This window comes from Hyalella azteca, unplaced genomic scaffold, assembly GCF_000764305.2.
Source record: "Hyalella azteca isolate HAZT.00-mixed unplaced genomic scaffold, Hazt_2.0.2 contig17816, whole genome shotgun sequence".
Classification (NCBI taxonomy): Eukaryota; Metazoa; Arthropoda; class Malacostraca; order Amphipoda; family Hyalellidae; genus Hyalella; species Hyalella azteca.
The window spans coordinates 47956-62805 of record NW_025947586.1 but is presented as its reverse complement, the minus strand read 5'-3'; the positions used below and the strand labels follow the sequence as shown (position 1 = coordinate 62805).

Genomic DNA, 14850 nt, shown 5'->3' with positions numbered 1-14850 from the left:
CTGTAAAAATTCTGCGCGGTTCAGAACTTCAGATTTCCCGAAAAGTCTAATAACCTAATTAGCGTAGTCACAGCTATCACTATGTGATTGCACCAAGGGATCGGAGCCTGAGAGCAACTGCAGCAAGCCAGCAACTCGGAGATTCAGTTGACGGCTGGAATGAGACGTGTGAGGTTGTACGTTATTAACGCACTCGATGTTTGCAATCTGTGAAACTCGGCAGCAGAAGAGAAATCGGTCCTTCAGTTTGATTTATATACGTTGTTCCTAATACATAATTAGGAACTGCGAAGGTTTATGAAAAACATACATTCAAGCAAGTGGAAGATTTTCTGATGACAAAGTTAATTTAACCTCCTGGCTGGTATATTAATATTTTACAAAAATGTACCTAATTATAATCAACTATGCATATTCGAATAAAGATCCTGATTTTATCTTTTTCCACGAATATTTACGTTTACTCAAGTTTTTTCTGGGATATGTGCATGGGTGTATTCAAAAGTTCAAATTCAAAACAGCTCAGGCACCTACCTATTGAGTATTAGTATTAGGTATATGAAGGAAGCGGCCACGGCGGCCAATCATAATAAATGTGCATTTTTCCAATCATATAGGCCTATTATAGTTTCTGTTACTGATCAGAATGAACACTACTACCGAGTGTTACTATACTATATTACTACTGAATGATCGTTCTACCTTTACAGTTATACCGGTAGTCCGGTTACTCCGGTAGGTATATTGTTTCTGCTGTTCTGCATCGATGATCGATGTCGTAGTGTGCCGTGTGGAATGAATAGGTACACTGTTTATCCATAAGCAACGTATGGTGTTTACGTATCTATCTTCGTAAAGGCATCCAAGAATTTTTAATGCTCGAATGAAATTAGGTTTTTGAGATTATTAACTAATTATAGGAAAGGATTACCAACTAAATTCTAAATCCAAATTGTATTTAATAGTAATAAAACAATTTAAATACAATAATATAGTCCTATAGGCTATAGCTTTGTGATGAAGACAAGGTACAAAAGTACGAGAATCATCGATTGGCCACACCAGGAAAATTCTTCAGCGCCGACATCACAATGATATAATATGATATGGTCTATTACGAATGTGACAGGAAATTAGCGCTAACGAGCTGCACCTAAACTGGACTTGGGATTCTGACGTGCTGACATTTGATGTCATGGCCGGCGGTAGCATTCCTTCCAAGCGACCTCGACTGATTAATAAGGTGAAATTCGCAGAATTACAAAGAATTCTGAGCCTATATATTTATTTATTTAGCGTTAGTTTTATCAGTCTCAAGGTTGCATGATACATTTAAAAATATTTTTATACGTTTTCCGCTCAATTATAGGCACTCTTTGTGCAGATGAAGCAAGTGTATATATGCGGTAAGAAATTATTAGTAAGAGATTCATGGGTTGTCATATTATCAATACAATATAAATTTAAAGATCTGTGTTGCTAACCATTGCCGTTCCTCTAAATTAAGACACTACGGTAATATTTATAAACAAACACTATTACTCAGAAGTTCTGTTGATAATATTTTTTAGTTGTTTCTGGAATACGGACTAAGGTTTCACGAACCAACAGCACCGTGCGTCACTGAACGCCTTGTGTAAACGTTACGCCTATGCCTTCACAGCATAACGGTGTTCGAACATCCGGTCTAGCCTCGTATAACGGTTGCTTAGCGTGGCTTCCGGTACGGATACGCTTTCATTATCATGGATACCGATGATTGATGTAGATGTATTAAGAAAATTGAGAAAATAATCTTCTCTACTGGCGCGGTCGGTCGAGATGGACCTGTAATGCCGACGTCCGGTAGCAAGTTGCTTGGAGCGATGAACGGTATTTCATGTTTGCAGAGTGCAGCGCTGTGTCGACAGCAGCGAAGGGAGGGGTTGGGGTTGCGGCAACAAGATGAATTGTGGAATTCGCGGAGCAGTGCACTGCAATTTTTCATGTTTAATTACACCTGCTACAAACTCTATCTTATGAAATCATGCGGAAGAAAGTCTTCTAGCTAGAAGTAAATAATATAGTATTTAGAATGCTCAGTGAAGATTTTCATACAGAAAAGCTTGACGGCTTCTGAAATTTCAAAAAATTTATTCATTTCTCGCGCAGAGACCGGCATGCTTGAACAATTGCAGTATATAGGTACTAAAATTATGTGACATACGAATGAAAAGGACTCCAGTCAGAACCTTTTAACAAAGATCTTATTCAACTCACGTAGGTACCGGTATCGAAATGTTATTCATGTTTATGTACAAAAAACAAATCACGAGTACAAAAAAAAATCATTACCATATTCGTATAATATATAATTTGTGTGGTTGATGCTCGATTTTTTAACTAGCCTTTTGCGGTGCTCCTCGATTCTTTATAGTTAAAAAAAGTTCAAAAGCGAGGTAATATGTCAGGTATTGTGGATACGCATTCGGATGGCTCCTCAAGTTTCATCCTATGAAACTTTTAAAAAATTCACCATATTTGATACAATATAATTTGACAAGCGTCATTCTTGCGGCCCGTGACGCTAATATTTCCTGCCACTAGATGCACTGACAGTTCCCGCACCTGCCACTAGATGCACTGACAGTTCCTGCACCTGCCACTAGGTGCACTGACAGTTCCCGCACCTGCCACTAGATGCACCGACAGTTCCTGCACCTGCCACTAGGTGCACTGACAGTTCCTGCACCTGCCACTAGGTGCACCGACAGTTCCTGCACCTGCCACTAGGTGCACTGACAGTTCCTGCACCTGCCACTAGGTGCACTGACAGTTCCTGCACCTGCCACTAGGTGCACTAACAGTTACGGATAAATAAACTAAATAAAGAGCTTGACCGCAGGTTTTTCACTACTCTGATTTGTTACGCATTATTATTATTGTGAATTTATACAAGTAATGATGCTAATTATTGAGTGTTGTGTAATTGCGTATATCATCAGGGTGAGCCTTCTCCAACAAAGAGCTTTTAGCGCATTTTCTCATTTATGGAAAAAATGCACTATTGTGCTCGCCATGTCCGTCTGTCCGTCCGTCTGTCCGTCCGTGACTTCACGTTTTCGTCGACGAGAAAATGCGCCTCTCTGTCACTCACTGCAGTGAGTACTGAGTCATATTTTTTAGGGCATGCTTCATTCTACTCATCGGTTGTACTCATATCGGCACCAGCCTGAGGCTGACTCGTGAATCAAAATAGTAGAATTTATTTTTCATGAGGTATGCTAGGAATTGGAATGGTTATGCAGGGTACCTATATACTTTCTTTATATTTGCAAGCATAGAAGTCTATAAAATGATACTTATGTTAGTAGCTACGGATGTATGTCGTGAAAGTTCATGCATGCACTCTAAACCTCATTGATGATAACAGAATTTTCTTCGAGCTAATGTTCAAATGCTATACATGTATATGTATTGAACAACTTGTGATGCAAGAAAAATTTTCGAAATGCTGCAATTTTTCAAGATTGACTGGGGAAAATTGAAACAAACATGGAATTAGACCAATCTTATTTACCTATATGTTAAATTAATCTCTGCCAATTTTTGCCTAGCTCGTTTTCGTCTTCCATGTTTTTATATGCTATTTTCAATTGTTAAGTAGGATTTTTGTGGTCTCAAGTTTGCTGTTCCCACAGGTCGTGTTCTGGTCTCTGTGTCTGCTGACACTGTTGCTTCTGACGCTCGAAAGCTACGGTCCCGAGGGCATCGTACCGTATGACTCTGCTGATGTGCGATTCAAGTAATAATCTTCACAATTATTTACAATAAAAATATCACTTATTATAAACTAAATTAACAAATAAAAATTTCCAGAATAGGGCGCTCGAAAGCTACGGTCCTGAGGGCATCGTGCTTTATGACTCTGCTGATGTGCGATTCAATATAAGTAAAGCTTTGTATTTTCAAATCTCTTGGGTCATTGTAATAAATACAGATGTTATCGATAATCACAATTTAAGTGCAGTTCTTTTAATTTGATAATTAGGTGTATAAATTTCTTGAATTAATTATAATGATATAATTATAATACAAAAAGTCTACAACAATCATCAAAGTTTATTTAAGGGGGAGGTATACCCTAAAATTTTCAGATTTGGCATTTTTGGGTTTTAATCTCATCTGAAAGCTGGAATTCTGCTCTTTCCAATGGTACCACTGCCATCTCTGCACGTAAATATTTACGTTCATGACGTCTCTTTAAAGGGAAGCGGGTGGGAGAGTTCTTTAACTAATTAGATATAAAGTAATTAGCTGCTGAAATCTTTGAATATAGTTTCTACTTGAGTTGTGCTGCAGTTACATGCTTAGTCTCATCTTAAAGCTGACATTCTGAGCTTTTCAACGATACTACTGCGATAGCTGTGAGTGAATTTTAACGCACACAGCAGCAGGGCTCTAAAGGGGGGGCGGGGGTGGATTTCCTTCAGAAAATAGATAGGACTTAATTCACTCGCTAAGACTACATATATTGGTGTATCTGGCATCAAGGCTCAGTTACCCTGCTTGCTTCATACGGAGATGTGTGCTGCAAGACGCTGCTAGCTTCCTTGAGTGGAATTAGGCTACAGAAGCCTGTAGTTTGGTCTCAATGCTACATTGAGTGTCTATTTCAAGGCGCACGGAACTTTGTCGCGCTGTCCTGAAAAGTTCAACTTTTTGTCACGGGAAACCTATCTCCTCCTACAGTTTTGAAGCTACAGCGATGAGACATATACCATTCTATTCGTAAAGACCATACCTATGCAGTAATACGGCCCTTTTTTAGATTTGTGCATAGTTTTGATTCAAAATGGGGGGGAAGGGGGGGGGGGAATGGGGGGGAATGAGAAAAAATGAAAAAAATTGAAAAATGCGTATAAAAAAACAAAGGCAAAAATAAAAAATCGGGCCTCGTTACTCGATTGGTATGGTCTTTACCAATGGAATGGTATATGTCTCATCGTTGTAGCTTTAAAACTCTAGGAGGCTAGGAGGAGTAGGCTTTTCCGTAGTACCCCCTTTTTGGCCGTTTTCTACGAATTTCACGTTTTCTATGCTTTTTTTCGAAAAAAATCACACGAACAAAATGTGATTCTTTTGCGGTTTTACATATATGTGTGAAGTTTCAGAAAGATCCGTCCGTAAACAAAAAAGTTTTTCCGGAGGGTATACCTCCCCCTTAACATGAAATTATGGTTTTGGTTTCAACTCGACGTTGAGCTTCATTATGACGTAGCAGCGGAAGTATTTTATCACTCCAACTAACTAATGAAATACTCTATTTCTAACTTTCCTGAATTTCAAATCACTAATTTATTAACGACACAATCGTTGGAATTTTGCATATCCTGGACGTTAATAATCACGAAGCATGGATATAAGTATATTTAACTAATTAAATTATTGCAGTAAAGCCTACTCGTATGGACTGAGAATTATAGCATCTAATCAAACTAAAATTTTACGCGTGTTCATTTTGTAGAGCGATGATGAATTATTAATATCTATTCATTCTACAGAGCACCAGAGATATTCTTCGAGTTGTCCGATGAAATTGTTCTATCCAGCGACGAGGCATTAAAGTATCACTACAACCGTTCCTCAACGGATGAAGTAGCGAACACAGACAAGATCGATGTCTCGTACATCGCTGACTTTGACGGAGTCAAGCCAGTACCTTTCAATCGATCGCTACTAAAAACCATACTCGTCTGGAACAACGTGAGCATTTTATAGATCTTTCTTCATTGTTTTGTTTGTCATGCTTGCCTGGAATACCGTGAGTACTTTATCCACATTTCGTCATTTTTATATTTGCCGTGTTTGTCTGCGACAACGTTTGTATAGTAAACACCTTGCATCATTTGCGTATTCTGCTCTTTTCAAATCTATTTTTATTTGTACGTAGTACTCTTGAATAACTCAAAACAGGCAGTTCAATCTCTACACATTTCCTTGTTACTATGATGGTCCGGCGCCTCCCATCTTCAAGTGACTGACTATGCATATAGCCGATAAGTTTGTGAATATGTTTCCTATGCTTTTTTTGGATCGATGTTTTGCATGTTGAACTCCAATTATTGCTGAAATTGTTCACACGAGATTGTTCCACATAAAATATACTATGTCTAACATTTAGGTACCAGCATTTCATTATTGCTTATAACAACCGGCACAGTTTTAGAATGTTATCATCATGATAATTTACTATAATAATTTAGTGAGAAGTGAATTAAAAAGCTGTCTTAATTGTGCCTCGTGTGGCGACACCTAACTTAATTATTGTTCAAAGTGTGTCGCTCTCGGTAACTTTCACCTAAGAATGAGTTCAGCACTTCACGTTTGTCGATTAAAAATTTGCGTGAAGCAGACTTGCCTCGGTCACCTTATTTGTCCGGCGTGATAAGTTTAAATATAAAGATTACAGTCAAAATATTTCTTAATTATATATTGTTGGCCCTTTCTGTTATTTTTGAAGTCGGCCTTTGGTATGAACAGTCCAGAAGAATATGAATAAAACGCTTCTTGCAACGAGCGAAATACTCTGACCGGACTTTCCGATCAATAAAAGTTGTTTGTAGTGCAACGGCGAAGTAAATTTTTTTTCTTCAAGACTGCTAATGTCTACGGTATTCCGTACGCGCAGCGTCGGTTGAGAAGTTCCGCCGCATGTTCTCTATACGCGCGTGAGAACCAAGTGCCGGTTCCTTCTTTGAGACCAGAGGCCGCGGAATGTTTGAACCACCGTTACAATCGCTGGTGATTGAAACGCGCATGTACGTGATCCGCAAATGTGAATGATAAAGTTCGTCCTACGTTAATTCGGGATGTACATGAGCTCGTGTGCGTGATGGGAAACGTGGCTCTATTCTTAAGGGAATCGGGGTTTTATTAGAACGCAATGCTCTTATTCGATTGTACTTATTTCAAAGAATGCCGCTAAAACTTTGAAAGCATCTTTACGCCTTCAAATCTAATATCTAGGAAAAAGTTTCTTAAGTATTTCTTCGAACACAGATAATTTATTTTCTTATATATTTTATAGTAGAAAAATTTTGACTTGTATTGAACCCAGCCCATTTGACCGATTGTGTTATCCGATGCAAAGGATCGGAGGCTTCAAGCTATAAAAGACAACCTGTCTTTTTCTTATTATACTTTGACTTAGAAGCACATTATATACTCAATTGTAACTTTAATAGTTAACCATTACCGGTACCGGTACTGAAAATAGAGCTACCGTCTGCTACCGTCAATAACGCTCGAGACTTGAGTCGCCATTCGCCACTTCACTTAACTCACCGCTTTTAATTATCTAAAAACGATTAATACCGTCAAATATACAGAAGATTTTCGAATTTAACTATTACTGAACTGAAAATTATTGTTTAAATTTGTTAAAGAGATATATCTTTTAATCGGAAAGTAGCGACTTTAAATCAATGCCGACTCACGAGGCAATGATTGTAGCAACATGTCAGAATTATGCGTAACGTGACTCTTGCTCCCTGCAGGGCTACGGTCTGCCGGCTGAAGGTTTGGCCGACGGCGATGAACGCGAGTTGGAACGCATGGGTTGTCCTCAGCCCAATTGCGTCATAATGTCAAGAAAGAAACAAGCTCAGCCTGTGCAGACTTACGACGCTATTATTTTCCACTTCAGGGCCACCACGCCAGACGACTTGCCTCTGATGAGGTGTGGAAATTCTTTTTATAGTAAAATGTCGTCTAAATTGCCTTCATTTCAGAAGACTTCCGCAATGTGTTGCACAAATTTTTAGTAGGTGGTATGGCAATACCCAGACTCCGTGACTCCATTCATGAACGACGAATGTTTATGGTTTGAGGAGTGAATGTGTGAGCTACTAACAATCCGCTGCTGCATGCTTCGAATCTTAGTTGCGATTATGCTGTTTAGCTTCGAAAATATATACTCCATGTGTAATTATTGCTACTAGGAACCGAGGAAAAGGTTGATATGAGGTCACCATATTTCATTCTAATTCTGTCGTTATAGATGAAATATTTCTTTCTCATTTCTTTGGACTAAAGAGTTCTCACCTGCCATTCGAATTTTCCGCTTGCACTTGTTGAGATTTAATCTCAAATTGCAGTAGGTACTTAATATGATTATGCAATGCAATCGGTAATTTTATTTGTAAAAATTTTCTGCTATTAGGACGCCTTCTCAACGTTGGGTTTTCCGTGAATCGGAGCCTGCATCTTACGTCTTCCAGTATCCGCACACGTACAACGGCCTCTTCAACTGGACCTTCACTTACCGTACGGACTCGGACATCGTCATGAGGTGCGGTAGACGCGGACATCGTCATGAGGTGCGGTAGACGCGGACATCGTCATGAGGTGCGGTAGACGCGGACATCGTCATGAGGTGTGGTAAAATCATCCATTAATTAAGCTTATCGTCATCGCTCTGATTTTCATCACTGGCAAAATATTTAATTCCTTACAAGGTATGAAAGAGATTCCTTGTGAACGAATGAAGTGAGTGATGAATTAGATTCATAATTTAGCAATTTCTCAGATCGTGGCTGACAAGAGGTTAACTTCTAGTGCAAATCTTTACATAAATATCAATGTTTTTACAATGAAATGTTTGTTGAAGAACATGCCTCTGCGAAATAATAAATTAATATGGAATAACCTAATCTGAAATGTTTCAAAATCGTATACATTGAAATAATTTAACGGAAATGCACTAAGATTATTTAGCGAAAAAGAGTGCCGAATTTATATTTTTGCTTAAGGTTTATCATCCAGGAATATTTAAATTCAACCAAATAATAAATGGTGCTCTCTGATATATGAGAATATTCTGCTTGTCATGTTAGTGTTGCGAGCATAGTTAGTTACTGTTATTTTACCTAATGATAAGCAGCTTAGAAATGGGCGGGATATTCGACACTAAATTGGTGGCATCTTCAAGAAATCTGATCACCCAATCATTTGGGTTTAATATGCATTCCCTGACCATGTTAGATTTATTTTGTTATTATCACTAAGATGGCATATTTGATATTTGTTATGCCTTTTTCCTATTCACCATGATAATTCCTGATCCCCTCACCCTTGTTGACAGCCCTGGCCGCTACATTCCGCTGTCCAAAGAAGAAATTTCGAAGCCCAAATCAGCCCTCGAGACCAGGCCGCTGCCGAAGCCCAAGATGGCTGCCTGGTTCGTTTCCAATTGCAACGCACATTCTGGACGAGACCGAATCGCCCGACAGCTCGAGAAATTCTTCGATGTAATTTGATCTATAGATCGTTCAGAACTTTTTGGTGCGTTCCCGAATTGCATGTGGTGGATATTAGCATTTTTTGTTACCTTCAATCGTTGAAAATGTCTTCCGATCTAATGGTTGTTCTCGGTTGATTTTTTCATGACTAAAAACACTGCATATGATATGGCTGTCTTCGCTTGATTTTTATCTTTACTAAGAAGCTCTGAATTTCATATGGCTGCCTTCGGTTGATTTTAATCTTTATTGAGAAGCACTACATATCATATGGCTGCACCCGGCTGTTTTTTATCTCTACCAAGAAGCACCGCATATCATACGGCTGCACCCGGCTGTTTTTTATCTCTACCAAGAAGCACCGCATATCATACGGCAGCACCCGGCTTTATCTCTACCAAGAAGCACTACATATCATACGGCTGCACCCGGCTGTTTTTTATCTCTACCAAGAAGCACTACATATCATACGGCTGCACCAGTTGATTTTGTTCATGCTGAGTCTGGTGGTTGCTCGCAGGTCGACGTATACGGCCGGTGTGGGCCGCTCAAGTGTGGCCGCGAGGACTCGGTGAGCTGTCGTCGGATGCTGGAAGAAAATTACAAGTTCTACCTTGCCTTTGAAAATTCTCTCTGCAAAGATTACGCGACTGAAAAACTTTTCGATACCCTTCGGTGAGGTCTTAGCATAAGCTTTGAGATACATATAGCGTCCTGAGAATCTCATTAAATTGAGATTTTTAACAGATAATAAATCACTGTTTGCTGGTTATGCTTATTCGGAATGCTCCGCACTAAAAAAAATAGTGTCATACTATATTTATAACACTTCACTTGGCCTAACTCGTGTATTTCTTACGGTGCGACACAAAAAAAATCGTATACGGCGTTTACGATTTTTTGCTTTTTCGTTTTTGCTCACAAGTCGCGCAATAAAGGCACGATGGCCGATGCTACGCTTGTGATATAGAACCTGGAAAACCCATATGCTGAATTGATTACATAAAAATATTAATGATTTCTGTTTAGACAAGATTACTAGAAGAGTCAAGCGTTCAAATCATGGAGCCAGTGCAGCCGATATTGCGAAAACTGGAAATAATGATGATTTTTCATTTGAATCGTTCATTCATTTGAATAGATGGATAATTTTTTACAATAATGCTTTTCACAATTGTCGTCGTCTGAATGAATTTAATTTGTTTGCAGACTATTGCTATATTTAATTGACAATTTAAAAAGTTATTTTAAGTTTATATAGCGAATCTAGTGTTTTTATTCCCTATAACATTCCCTTGTTTGTTTATGGCCCGGTACCCACTCTGATGACCCAGGTACCCACTCTGATGACCCAGGTACCCACTCTGATGACCCAGGTACCACTCTGATGACCCAGGTACCACTCTGATGACCCAGGTACCCACTCTGATGACCCAGGTACACNGTTACTATAATTACCTGTAACTCTGTTATAACCAGTACTTCGAGTGCGTTACTATAATTACCTGTAACTCTGTTATAACCAGTACTTCGAGTGCGTTACTATAATTACCTGTAACTCTGTTATAACCAGTACTTCGAGTGCGTTACTATAATTACCTGTAACTCTGTTATAACCAGTACTTCGAGTGCGTTACTATAATTACCTGTAACTCTGTTATAACCAGTACTTCGAGTGCGTTACTATAATTACCTGTAACCATGTTTGTTCGTTAGCTGCTGGTTTTATATTTATTATTGTTTCTCAGGTATTTATTATACTTCTCCTCAAGCATTATTTTGGTCGACTAGCAGCAGAACTTGCATTTTAAAAAGTATTCTCAAGTCAAGTTTAACCATTTTTTATTAATACCCTATTCGAATTAAATTATTTTAAATATTAACACCGAAAATAAACTAAAACATGTTCCTCGGTGACTTTACAATACACGAGATTATGGGAATTCAAGGTATAATTCTACTATAATAATGTTCATAATACTCAGCGTTGTCATAAGTGGCCATAGCAGTGATTACATCTTTGTTCGTAATGATCGCCTGACGTCTGTGAATCTCTAATGCAGAGAAAACGAATAAAAAAGTTTGTATAATTTTCCAAGCATGTACCTATATATGATGCACAAAAATGAATTTCTTTTCTGTAGTGTGTCTATTCATCATACTTATTTATATAATATATATGTATATATACCTATATATATATATTTTTTTATTTAGTGGTTTGTGGTTTAAGTGGTTCTATCTGCGTATGAGAAGAATTTTCTAAATCCATCACTTTTATTCATATCGTGGTGATGAAATTTTCTTCATACTAACGTTCATTTCCACGTAACATACCTTTGAATTTATCTAGTTTGTAAAACTTGTCAATTAATTTATCATGTATTTCTTCAGATGGAGGTCGAAGTTCAAAATCTTCAACCCTTACCATGGCAGCGTCGAGGAGATCTGCCATATGTGCTATAAATTACATCATGATAAAACCATCAAAGTTTATGATGACTTGGACAAATGGTTCATCTATGACAGCAAGTGCAAAACATTGAAGTATAAAAATACGAAGCGAAAATCATGGTTGAATATGTTTGGTTTTTAGCTATAGTTATTGTTAGCAAATTTCGTCGTGTTTAATGTTAAAAATCTTCTTCAAGATTAGATAACATGTTCATTGCTAGTGTGTTATGAACGTATTAGTTTCGTTCATATAGTACTACTACACTTACCAGGAGCTAATACATAACAATTTATGTTAATTTTGTCATATCTGTAAACCCGCAAACTTCCATCAGTGAATCGAATATGATATTATTGTCCAGTCTCGTAGAAAGCGACAAAAGCATCCCACTAAGTTTCGTTGAAGACCAAGTTGTTACGAATATGATTTTTATGAAATTTTAATGAATGATAGCAGAATTGCACTGCTGAACTGAGGCTGAATTTTGTTGAATTTTTGCTTCACAGAGTGCATACAATGTTACACGTTTTTATCAGTTAGATAGTTCAATGCTGTCAACTGCTAAGTAAACTATCAGTTGTCGGGGTCTCATTTGTATTGGACCGAATGCTGAAAACTATGTGTTCTTTCATCAAGCGACTAACGTCTACAAAGTATTGTCCATTGATCCAAGAGTAGTATTTTTCGGATGCATCAATTTAAATGCTAACGTTGTTTTACTGCTTTTGTTTAGATATTGTGTTGTTTGTAGATATGGAAGGCATTGTTTTTTTCGAACTACACTGCCGAAAGTTTTCAGGCTCTTGTTCATCTTGAGACGGCTTGTCAAAGTCAATTGGCAATTAGGCCAGGGCCATTGGCTCTTTTGCTTCAGAAATTAGTTTTAAATATTTATTGTGATCACGGTATCTTAATCATGCAGCAAATGATCATTCCATGAACTGCAACACAAAGTGAATATCCAATATTATTCCTATATCATTTTGCAATTCATGATGCCGTATCACACTGTTCTTGCATATTGATTAATTTATAATCATTAATTGAGAATATTTAGTCATGTCTATCATTAAACATAATGTTTGGTTCGGTTATTCGGTTACTAATAAAACGTAATTCAAGTTTCTCATGTGCTCTCATGTGGTAATTCAGAAGGCTATTTAATAAGAATTATAAAGATTGAGAAATTTGTGTAAAACAGCACATCTTGCAATATTTAAGGAAAAAATTATTGTTTTCAGCCACAATTCCTAATTGGGCATACCAGTCAATTATTTGGGATTGTACAAATATTACATCTGTGCTTGATTGGGACTAACCCAGTGAGTGTACACTAGCTCACCCAACATAATACAGGGTTATTCTAAATTATGGACTTGAAGCAATTAATTCATACTTATTTAAGTATAAATTCAAAATAAATAATTTATACATGTAAGTAAAGAGAAACATTAAATTTTTTTAACCTATTCAAATCGGAATTGGACGGCCCTATTGGTATCAGAAAGAAAATATTTTGAATCAATCGCTTCCTGAGCGTTGGGTAGGACGCATAGGAAATGAAGATCTGGCTCTACACGTCACTTCTGGCCACCGATATCACCTGATCGCTTGTGACTATTTCTTATGGGGTTACGTCAAGGAAGCTGTTTACGTCCCGCCTCTACCAGCAACTCTGTTTACGTCCCGCCTCTACCAGCGCCTCTACCAGCAACTCTGTTTACGTCCCGGCCCTACCAGCAACTCTGTTTACGTCCCGCCTCTACCAGCAACTCTGTTTACGTCCCGCCTCTACCAGCAACTCCGGTTGATCTGAAGAAGCGTATCACTGCTACGGTGCACTCCGTAACAGAAGATATGCTGTCTCGTGTGTGGGACGAGTTTGGCTACTGTTTAGATGTTTGCCGTGCAGCGCAAGGAAGACATATTGAACATTTACAAATATGTAAAAATAATTTGAATTTTCATCTTAACATTCCTGTATGAATTATTCATTTTGAATTCATACATAAATATATACGAACTTATTAAATTAAGTCCATCATTTAGCATACCGTAAACCTGTTTTTCATATTAATTAATCTGCACATTAAAAATACATCGGTAAAGTAATTCACGTGAATTTTTTTCTTAACACGTTACCGTGCAATGCGTCATTTCTTGCAGTACATCGAGTTCACATATGTTCAATTACTGACGCAAATATATTCGTCAGCGATTCATGTGCTAGCATATCATTCTTAGTCTGCTATTAATTAGAATTTAGATAAATGTAGCGACATTTTGTACTTAGGAATGGCTTTCTTATTGTTATCGCCGATTTAGCCCTAATATTTGAGGGTATAATAAACACATAAAACAACGTTTCTTTCCGGTATCGCTCCATTTTTGCACCAATCTATTGAATAATTAAATTCTTACTCCGTTAAACGATAATCTACGAGAACACTTCGTTATGATAGTAGAGTGAATACCTATACGTAACACCTTAATAAACATTATAGCGAATAATAAACGCTTTAGGCATTTTATCAGGAGTTTTACTAATCATAATGGTTGATAACAAATAATAATTTAACCAGTCAAAAGCCAGTAAATTAATCAGCTACTATACTGATCATTTCAAGCAGCTGAATCTTCTCTATCAGCTTATCTGCGTGAAGCCCAAGATCACAATTGCATTTAGATATCAATACTGCCACTCTTATCTGTGGAACATGACTCCTCTGTACGTACAAAATGTGGACAGTTACGTGAAAAAATTATTGACTCCTCTGTACGTACAAAACGTGTACAGTTACGTGAAAAAATTATTGACTCCACTGTACGTATAAAATGTGGACGGCTACGTGAAAAAAAAATATATTTTAAAGACTTTATTCAGTGGTGCAATTTATCTTTCCATGTAGAAGAAATTGTAATATTCGATTGCTATATTTACAAAGGTCTCAGTATTTTCCGCTGTGTTAACGAATGGGAAATGCCATTGCTCGTTCAGTTATAAAAGGTGTTCAAATATGTATGACGTGTGAGACACTGAGATACATTATGAACATTGAAAAAGTTTACTTTTTTCTTATGAGAGAAACAGGGATGATTAAAACAGTTGAAGGT

The 14850-nt window shown here is 37.5% G+C and overlaps 1 protein-coding gene across 1 annotated transcript; it reads left to right on the top strand.

Annotated features, from left to right (window-relative positions):
* Positions 1–709: 709 nt before the first annotated feature.
* LOC108681851 (alpha-(1,3)-fucosyltransferase C) lies at positions 710–13136 on the top strand. The gene is made up of 9 exons (XM_018170925.2): positions 710–1243; positions 3681–3784; positions 5544–5745; positions 7539–7720; positions 8204–8332; positions 9125–9290; positions 9802–9956; positions 10754–10768; positions 11676–13136. Exons 1-9 carry the CDS (start codon positions 1196–1198, stop codon positions 11875–11877), a joined length of 1203 nt encoding a protein of 400 aa, XP_018026414.2. The 5' UTR covers positions 710–1195; the 3' UTR covers positions 11878–13136.
* Positions 13137–14850: the final 1714 nt, after the last annotated feature.

Coding starts and splice junctions, on each gene's coding strand:
- LOC108681851 (XM_018170925.2), top strand. CDS start 1,196: ATGGCCGGCGGTAGCATTCCTTCCAAGCGACCTCGACTGATTAATAAG. Junction 7,721..8,203: donor GACGACTTGCCTCTGATGAG/GTGTGGAAATTC, acceptor TTCTGCTATTAG/GACGCCTTCTCAACGTTGGG. Junction 9,291..9,801: donor AGCTCGAGAAATTCTTCGAT/GTAATTTGATCT, acceptor GGTTGCTCGCAG/GTCGACGTATACGGCCGGTG.